Source organism: Megalobrama amblycephala, linkage group LG17 (genome assembly GCF_018812025.1).
Source record: "Megalobrama amblycephala isolate DHTTF-2021 linkage group LG17, ASM1881202v1, whole genome shotgun sequence".
Taxonomy (NCBI): domain Eukaryota; kingdom Metazoa; phylum Chordata; class Actinopteri; order Cypriniformes; family Xenocyprididae; genus Megalobrama; species Megalobrama amblycephala.
In genome coordinates this window covers 6,966,647-6,976,755 of record NC_063060.1, presented here as the reverse complement: position 1 = coordinate 6,976,755, position 10,109 = coordinate 6,966,647, and the positions used below count along the sequence as shown (strand labels likewise).

The window sequence follows — 10,109 nt, the reverse complement described above, 5'->3', positions numbered from 1 at the left end:
GCTATGTGTATTTTGTACATCATTTGCAACTGCTTTTTATCACTTAAAGAAGCACCACAATTTTAAAATTGTGTCTTCTGTTAGTTTGCAAAATAATGCTTTGTGAAAAATTAAGCAAAGATGACTAACAAATGACAACGAAGAAAGAAATTAACACACTGTACAGTACACATGAGTATACACAAGCAAGAGTTTGTTGTTAGTCTCCAGCAGTTCCAGACAAACAATGACACTCAAAACTGTCCTGTTACTGTAGTTAATATTGCAATAACAGCATATCTTGGTTCTGTGAAACATATAAACCAATGTTATTCTTGCTTGATCATAACCTTCTTTATCCAGTGATAATCTGACCTTTTCTCTTTTGTAATGTCTCTCAGCCATCTCTCTTTCTACAGTCTTTCTTCAAATCCTCTCTTGTTCACTCTCTCTCCTCCCCCATCATGAGTGGATACGCCCCCTACTGCTGATTGGCTACAAGTGTGTTGGTTGTGGTGTTAGTTCAGTTCCACTTTCAACAGCATTTTGTTGAAAGCACTTACAATTTTAACTGCTACACCTTTTAGTGTAGATATGAACTTAAATGGTTGTAATTCATGAATGACTTGGAATACAGACCTAAGGATGGTCTCTTTTTAAAGAAGATACTCAGCAGATTATTGCAGAAGTGAAAGCCCTTAAAAAGATACTATTAAGTTATAGAAGTTTACTGAAAAGCAAATGTACTGAACTAAACATTTTATTTGATACAAATTTTATTTGTTAATTTTACCATATAATCTTGATTCTAAAATTGCTAGAAAATCAAAGCCATATGTCTAACCAAGTTGTGATATGAAGTTGATATCACAAAAATTGAGTTGCTAAAATGATTAAAGTACCGTTTCCATGGTAATGCAATGTCCAATTTCGAAACGGTTTTCACAGGATGAATTTTGAATGTTTTTGAATGATACCTACTTTATGGTGATTACTAAAATATGTGATTAAAAAAACGTGCCAAGTGGGGCACTGACAGTTAACAGGCTATGAACGGTCTTGGAAAACTTGATATAGGTGAAGGAATTTTAAAAGTGTGGTTTCTAGACCTGGAAAAATCAGGGAAATTAACAAAAACTGAATAAAGGTCATGGAAATTTTTCTACTGATATCAAGCTCTAATATATATATATATATATATATATATATATATATATATATATAGGTGGAAATTACTTTTTGTGACTAAAAAAATATTTCCGCACTAGATAAGATAAAAAGTATAAACCCTGAAGAAGTTTCAGTTATTTAAACTTTAATTATTTTAATTATCTTTTAATTATATTATTAACCCTCAGGGGTCTGAGGATTTTTGGGGCCCTGGAGAAGTTTTGATATGCCCTGACATTTGTGCTTTTTTCAGTTGTTCATAAAATATTAATGGAAAAAGTGTCATTACACTGTATTCAGCACAAACTAGGCTACAATAATATGTGAGGAACATGTATGTACATGTTTTAGTTTTTGAAGGAATAACGTTTATGCGTGGTTATTGAAAAAACTAAAAACTTAAGTCACTGAAATAAAGCCAAAAAATATATATTAAATCTGTGTTCACAAGACTTCTGGGTATTGGAGGTTGTAGACTAGAGTTTTTGCTTCAAAATGAGGTAAAAATTATGCTGCCTGCTTGTTCATATAAAACAATAGAGAGATTTAAATTTTCTAAAACATCTTTGGTCAAGAAACACAGTATGTGTGGAGGCGTGAATCATCATGAATAATGGGTGATTTACACCTGAGAAGACAAAAGAATCGCATAAATAACCTCTAATGACCTGCATAAATAATGAGCTCTTTCAGTCAGGTAGGCTTTGAAAAAAACACTCTGTGATCATGTCTCAAGCTCATCATGGTGTAAATCAAACATACAGAAAAAACAGCAATACTGTGAAATATTATTACAATTTAAAATAATGGTATTGTAATGGTATTGTTTGTCAATTTTCTATACAGAGGAGTAATATTTATTCAATATTTATAGTCATCACTATGAGCGCTGGATTCTGTGTTTTCAATTCATACTTGCAGTCGGAGGGCGCTCTGTGCACATTTAGTCTACAAATTCATCTAAAGAAGAACAGGAACCAGGAACTAACGGCATGTCTTCTAGAGGTCGCTGTCACGATCATTGCCCGTTCCTGTTCACTCCGGACTCCATTTCCCATAATCCTCCCTGTCAATCACATGCACTCACTCCACCAATCACCTGTTGCCACATACAGCCATCCACACTCCACACTAATCACCACACCCAGCTGATACTCATTACCAGGACTATAAAGGACTCACACACACACCACCTCACGGCTAGGTCTTGTTTTCCCTGTGTAACATTTCCAAGCGTTCATCCTGTTTATCCTGTCTGTTACGGTTCCTGTTTCTGATCCCTGTCTGGTTCTACTGTTCGTTGATTGATAGCTGCCTGCCTTTTGACCTCTGCCTGTTCTCTGACTACGATTCTGCCTGTCTCTGATGTTCCTGTTCGCCCCGTTTGACCATGCCTGTACGACCACGCTCAACATTTAATAAAGCTTTGCATGTGGATCTTACTCTGAGTCCCGCCTTCGTTACAGAAGACCTAGCCACAACCAGATCCAGCAGCTTCGGTGAGCGTCTTTCCTGTCGCAACATGGACCCAGCAATGCAACTGGTCAGCCTACGCCAAGGTACCCATACCCTCGAGGTGCACATTCAGAACTTTTTTGATATTGCTTATCTATCTGATCTGCCGGACTGTGCCCTCATTGACTTTTTCGCTTACGGATTAAACGAACCACTAAAGGACTACGTACTCACCAATGGTCCCCGCGGATCGTTCCTAGAATTCCTGGACTTTGCCTTGCTTGCAGTTGGTTCGACTTTCACTGTGGGTGTCGCAGAGGATTCCGACACCACGGAGAATCCCGTAATGGCTGCCAAGCCCGAGAACACACACAAAATGACGGTCACTACAACGAGTCATGTCGCCACTGATCGCCCAGAGCAATGTCACGCCTTCGTTGATCACCCAGAGCAATGTCACGTCGCCGCTGATTTCCCAGAGCAACGTCACGCCTTCGTTGATCACCCAGCGCAATGTCACGTTACCTCCAGATCAGTCAGGGAGCCGAGAGGGCTGCGTTCCAGTGTGGCTGATCAACCGCTGACTTCTGCCCGAGCGGCGGGCATTCCTAACCATCAGCCGGCCGCGTCGCTCTCAAGCCCGTCTGTTTCAGCGCTCTCAAGCCCGTCTGTTTCAACGCTCTCAAGTGCGTCTGTTTCAACGCTCTCAAGTGCGTCTGTTTCAACGCTCTCAAGTGCGTCTGTTTCAACGCTCTCAAGTGCGTCTGTTTCAACGCTCTCAAGTGCGTCTGTTTCAACGCTCTCAAGTGCGTCCGTTTCAACGCACTCAAGCTCGTCTGTTTCAACGCACTCAAGCTCGCCTGTTTCAACGCACTCAAGCGCCCTGGACGCTATGGACAAGATGGCTGCTTTGCCAGTGCCCACGGGCAAGATGGCCGCCCCTGCGTTGCTCAAGGATGCAGGGGGCGTTCCAGCCATTGAGTCCGTTCCAGAATCCGCTCCAGCCAGTGAGTCCGTTCCAGAATCCGCTCCAGCCAGTGAGTCCGCTCCAGAATCCGCTCCAGCCAGTGAGTCTGCTCCAGCCCCGCATGCGCTTCCTGTCAGTCCCGTCATGGCCAGAAGGGCTGTGCTCACATTCTATGTTCTGGCTGTTTTGCGGGCCTGGAGGATGCACTCAGGCTTCTTTGACCATGGACCAGTTTGCCAGCCTGAGCCCGCTGCAGTCCCGGAGCGACCCGAGCCCGCTGCCGTCCCGGAGCAGCCCGAGCCCGCTGCCGTCCCGGAGCAGCCCGAGCCCGCTGCCGTCCCGGAGCAGCCCGAGCCCGCTGCCGTCCCGGAGCAGCCCGAGCAGCTCGCTATCGTCCCAGAGCAGCCCCAGCCTGAACCTGCTGCCGTCACTGAGCTGTCCGCTCTCCCCGATATGGCCACTGAGTTCCCTTGGCCAGGCCTACCGCCGCCGCCCAGGCTGCCTGCCCTGCTGCTGCCGCCGCCCAAGCATTTTGCCCTGCCGGCACCACCCGAACTCCTTGCCCACGAACCTGCGACGGGCCCCGCTGAAATCCCCAAGAACTTTTTGGGGGGGGGCAGTATACCGAGGGGTGGGGAGCTTGTGGGTGGGGACCTTGCCCGGCCTTTGCCAATAACGACCTCAGAACTATTATGGCCTCCCATGGACAGTAACTCACTAGGGCCGTTTATGGACTCTGACCCGCCGTGGTCATCTATAGACTCTGTCCCGCCATGGTTGCCCAAGCCACCTGACCCGCCGTGGCCGCCCGCGGCTCCTGACCTGCCATGGCGGCCTGAGCCACCCGACCCACCGTGGCTGCCCAGGCCATCTGACCTGCCGTGGCCGCCTGAGCCACCTGACCTGCCGCGGTTGCCCGAACCACCTGACCCACCGTGGCTGCCTGAGTCCCTGGGGCTGCATTGGAGATTCCGTCCCCGTCTGCCGTTAGATCTCCAATGCACCCACCCCCCTCCCTAGCTGTTCCTTTTACGGCGCGAGGACGCGCCTTCCGGGAGGGGGGCATTATGTCACGATCATTGCCCGTTCCTGTTCACTCCGGACTCCATTTCCCATATTCCTCCCTGTCAATCACATGCACTCACTCCACCAATCACCTGTTGCCACATACAGCCATCCACACTCCACACTAATCACCACACCCAGCTGATACTCATTACCAGGACTATAAAGGACTCACACACACACCACCTCACGGCTAGGTCTTGTTTTCCCTGTGTAACATTTCCAAGCGTTCATCCTGTTTATCCTGTCTGTTACGGTTCCTGTTTCTGATCCCTGTCTGGTTCTACTGTTCGTTGATTGATAGCTGCCTGCCTTTTGACCTCTGCCTGTTCTCTGACTACGATTCTGCCTGTCTCTGATGTTCCTGTTCGCCCCGTTTGACCATGCCTGTACGACCACGCTCAACATTTAATAAAGCTTTGCATGTGGATCTTACTCTGAGTCCCGCCTTCGTTACAGTCGCTAACCATGGCTTTAACATCCAGATAAACACTTTTCAAGACAATAAATATACGAATGAGACGATGAATGCATATATTGACTCAGAATTTGCCTCAGAATAGCGCTGGCTCCGTGGGCGTGGCCGCATTAGCGGATAATGAGCTGAATCTCAGACTTCTGACATTGCTCTGTTTTCATACAGATTACATAAACACAGAATTTTTGTTTTTGATTTGACTCACAATTTAAAACCTGACATTTCAACGTTTTTTTAAAAATAAGTCTCATTTTTGTGTCATTAGTATTCACTAAGTTACAGTTCATTTTCTGAGAACTATCAGATTGGACTTCCTTCAGAGGGAGACGAGAGATCACAAATCATGTTACTTTTCTTTATTTTACAAAAAGCACAACATTTTGTTTTTACTCTGAGTGTACGCAAATAAAAGAAGATATTTTGAAAAGGACCTAAATTTTAGCATCAGGACAGTGGGATCTTACTGATTCTTTACAGTCTTTTCTCTCTCAGATGAACATTTCTGGTGCTCAGCATTGACCTCAAGAACTCATAACCTCTAAAGAATGATGTCATGATCTTGAATCTTGATCTTAAATATGTGATGTGTTTTCCTGTCTGAGAATCTTGAATGTGGTAGAATCTCTAATTTGAATGAATCCTCATTTTTGATGCCGCTCTTTTCCATACGTTGGGGGCAGGGGCTATTGAGCTTCAAAAAATGCACAAGTAGCACCATAAAATGATCAATATGACACATGTACTGTATACATACATCATTGGTTCTCATGTGTCCTGTGACCAATTTAATTTTCAATTTCAGATTCAGATGTTTTTGAGTGAACTGTTCTTTTAAAGAAAATTTGCTATACTGTATCCACTGCACTGCCCTAGCCAAGCTACCTCTGTACGGGATGTGAAGCAATTTCTGCGGGCTATATATTGAACACTTAAGTTCAAATACTTCTACTCAAGGGCTATTTGTTAGTTTTTATAGGAACATTTTTAGTTTAATTATAGTTTCAATTGTCTGAGAATTTGAACATGACTTGTAGAATTTAGCATTACTCTTATTAGTGTAGTTTTGTCTTTCTGATTTGTACAAAGATCATCAATTAACATCTATTAGTGTAGTTTTGTCTTTCTGATTTGTACAAAGATCATCAATTAACATCTATTTATTATTTAATGTTTCCTGTTGATGTTCTTTTTTTTAATGCACGTAGGATTTTAGCCTTGTCATGTTTTTTTTACAGAATTTATTTGTGCAGCTGACATTTCAATTACAATAACAATTACAATTACAATAAATATTTTAAAATATTTAATTAAATTGTTTAATTCTTAATCATTTTGCTTGCTACTCTGTCACTTCCGCCTCTCAAAAAATGTAAATAGTTTTCCATGACATTTGATCAAAAAAAGCGATAGTGAAAGGTTTTGCGTAATGCTGACGAGTTGGTTTAAATGCTCTTGACAGTTCCTCGTTCAGGATGTGTGCTGAGTGTTTGCATCAGTTCTGTCGCGGCTGCAGAGAGTTTCACACACTCATTTACCAAAGGAGCGGGTGAGTCAAGCCAATATTTGATGCTCAGAATGAACCTCAATACAAATTATTAATTATTAACTCTGTGTTTGCTGTTGTTTTATTTTATTGCAACAGAATCTGACCTCAGACAACAATGGGTGAGAATAGTTGGGAGGACTTTTTAAAATTTTTAGAAGAAGCCAATAACACACCACCAGTTAACCCTGTAGACTGTGAGGTTCCTTTATGCGAGAAAAGTAATGTCATCCAGTTTGGTGCCGCATTTCTCCCAGCATTCTACTACACCAACTTCTTGCTGAGCTTGGTGGGGAATGGACTGGTGCTGTACATCATCTATAGATATGAGAAGCTCACAACGGTCACCAACATCTTCTTGCTCAACCTCGTCATCTCGGACCTGATCTTCGCCTTCAGCCTTCCCTTTTGGGCAGTCTACCACAAGTCAGAATGGATCTTTGGCAGTGGCCTTTGCAAGTTGGTGGGAAGCTGTTATTCCATCGGCTTCAACAGCTCCATCCTCTTCCTCACTCTTCTGACTTTTGACCGCTACCTTGCGGTGGTCCACGCCATCAGTGCAGTCCAGAGCAGGAAGAAAAAATATGCGTTTGCATCGTCCGCCATCGTCTGGGTGCTCAGTATATTGGCTAGTATAAAGGATATAGTTTTTTATGATGTAATGGATGGTCAAAATGGTAGGCTGTGCGAAATGACTGGTTACATCCCGTCTACCCTCACAAAGTGGGAGCTGATCGGCTATTATCAGCAGTTTCTCTTTTTCTTCCTAGTGCCTCTAGTTATTGTCCTGTACTGCTATTCCCGCATAATCATCAGGATCATGTCCACACGCATGGTGGAGAAGTGCAGGGCGGTCAAACTCATCTTTGTCATTGTCTTCACCTTCTTCATCTGCTGGACGCCTTACAACGTGGTCATTCTGTTAAAAGCCATCAAGACATCCTTTGGAGACCAGTGTAATTGCTCAGAAGCCCTCGACTACGCTCTGTACGTAACACGTGACTTTGCCTACCTGTACTGCTGCATCAGCCCTGTCTTTTATACCTTTTTGGGGAAGAAGTTTCAACGCCATTTTCTGAAACTTTTGGCCAAGCGTCTACCATGTTTGGAGATCAATACATTGCTCTCAGAGCCAAGCAGTAAAACCACATCAGTCAGGAGACCAACACTGATTACTGATCATTCACGTGGCTAACAAGTTTCTGATTGAAAATTTGTTGTTAAGAGGACACAAATTGGATCACCAAGAGAAAGAGAAAAACAAAGAATCCAAGATGCAATGTTTGACCAATGTATGTTGTTTGACCATATATATATATATATATATATATATATATATATATTCAATAATTTCTCATTTAATGCATATTAATGCATAATAATTAATAGAGTGTCTAAAGACGTCCATCAATTTTACCAAATGAAGCAAAAGTATTGATGAAAAACAAATTGAACAATATTTTACAGTTCATTTGATGTACATTAATGAATAGTATATGTCTAATGGGCTCCATCAATTTTACCTAATTGAGAAAAGGCATTTAATAATAATTATTGTTAATAATAATTACTATCCAATTGTTGTACATGTATTTATTCCTTCACAAATATCGCTTTGATGACATCAAAACCAAAAAAAAAAAAAAAAAAGAAAGAAAGAAAGAAAAAAAACTTCTGTGAAAGAGTATCATTGCAACATAATGTTGAATGTGTAACCCTAGTCCTAATGGGTTCTTTAGCAATATATAGCTATCAAATCTCTACACTATTTTATTTTGTAAGGAGTAATTTTTTTGTGTGTAAAATATATTGTTGTAAGAGTTCTTCAAGTATGGAAAATTAATGATTTTATATTGCTGTTAATTGCTGGTGTAGCCTATGCTGAGAAGTAAAATATTAGTGACCAGAATCTTAATGATATTATTATTTCAGTGTATCACATCTTCATTTTGAGCATGAACTCAGTCTCTACATTGTGTTTTGTGTGTGTTTGGATCTGATTTTAATGCCAATAAATGATTCTAAATAATCTATTTGGTTATGGTTGTTTTCTTTTAAGACATTAGTATCTGTTACAATTTTTTTTTTATTCACAATGTTTTAAATGTGAATCCACCAGACCTTATCAAATAAGAAAGCTGCATACTTATGCAGAAAAACACAATAAACCTAAATTGACACAGTAACACTACACCTAAACCTACCATTTATTCAAATATTATATAAAATTGTTTTAAAGATTTTTTAAGCATATTGTGTATTTGTGCTTGGACTGGACGGCAGTTGTTTAATTTGTGATAATGCACCGAAACACATAATTTTTGGCTGGCGTATTGAACGACATTATGGAAACATGCAAATTCAAGAAACCAACGAAATATTAACAACTTATGTTTTAGTCAGTGTACTGTATGCTTTTGCTTTTTTTTCCCAGTGAGCTTTTTGCTTTTCTATGCATTTATTTTGCATGGTAAAATAAAACCTGTAGCTGTCATTTGCCTTTTTTTTGCCAAATAATTTTGCCAGATAAACACCTTATCCGAATGTAGTGTTTGTTCTTTCCTCATATTTAAAATATTTTTAAAAATATAAAATATTTTCGTCATATTTTTATGGTTTAATCGAACTTGTAGGGTCATTAAAAATATCCCCTAAAAATTGGCAATAAATAAATAAATAATAATACTGTCGAATACTGTGTGAATTAAATAAAATTCTTTGGGGTCAACTTTTTTTTTTTTTTTTTTTTTTTACAATAATAAAAATGCCCAGTCCAAATACCAACACTTGCGGCCTTGGCCGCTTGAGAGCAGGTGCACGCGACAGGAAGTAAGTGCACAAGACTATCCCTTGTCTTAAAAATGCCCGAATGTGCAGTGCCTATAATGCACAACCACACTATCTTGAATACCGCTTTGAGGCGGTAAATAATGCTTTGTGAAAAATGAAGCGAAGATGACGAACAAATGACAACGAAGAAAAAAATTAACACACTGTACAGTACACAGGAGTATACACAAGAAAGAGTTTGTTGTTAGTCTCCAGTAGCACAGCAGCTCCAGACAAACAATGACACTCAAAACTGTCCTGTTACTGTAGTTAACATTGCAACAACAGCATATCTTGGTTCTGTGAAACATATAAACCAATGTTATTCTTGCCTGATCATAACCTTCTTTATCCAGTGATATTCTGACCTTTTTCTCTTTTGTAATGTCTCTCAGCCATCTCTCTTTCTACAGTCTTTCTTCAAATCCTCTCTTGTTCACTCTCTCTCCTCCCCCATCATGAGTGGATACGCCCCCTACTGCTGATTGGCTACAAGTGTGTTGGTTGTGGTGTTAGTTCAGTTCCACTTTCAACAGCATTTCTTAGAAAGCACTTACAACTTTAACTGCTACACCTTTTAGTGTAGATATGAACTTAAATGATTGTAAATCATGAATGACTTG

The 10,109-nt window shown here is 40.9% G+C and overlaps 1 protein-coding gene across 1 annotated transcript; it reads left to right on the top strand.

The window, feature by feature from the left end:
* Positions 1-6,567: 6,567 nt before the first annotated feature.
* Positions 6,568-8,686, top strand: LOC125249999 (C-C chemokine receptor type 3-like). The gene is made up of 2 exons (XM_048162289.1): positions 6,568-6,660; positions 6,757-8,686. Exon 2 carries the CDS (start codon positions 6,776-6,778, stop codon positions 7,850-7,852), a length of 1,077 nt encoding a protein of 358 aa, XP_048018246.1. The 5' UTR covers positions 6,568-6,660; positions 6,757-6,775; the 3' UTR covers positions 7,853-8,686.
* The last annotated feature ends 1,423 nt before the right edge of the window (positions 8,687-10,109 follow it).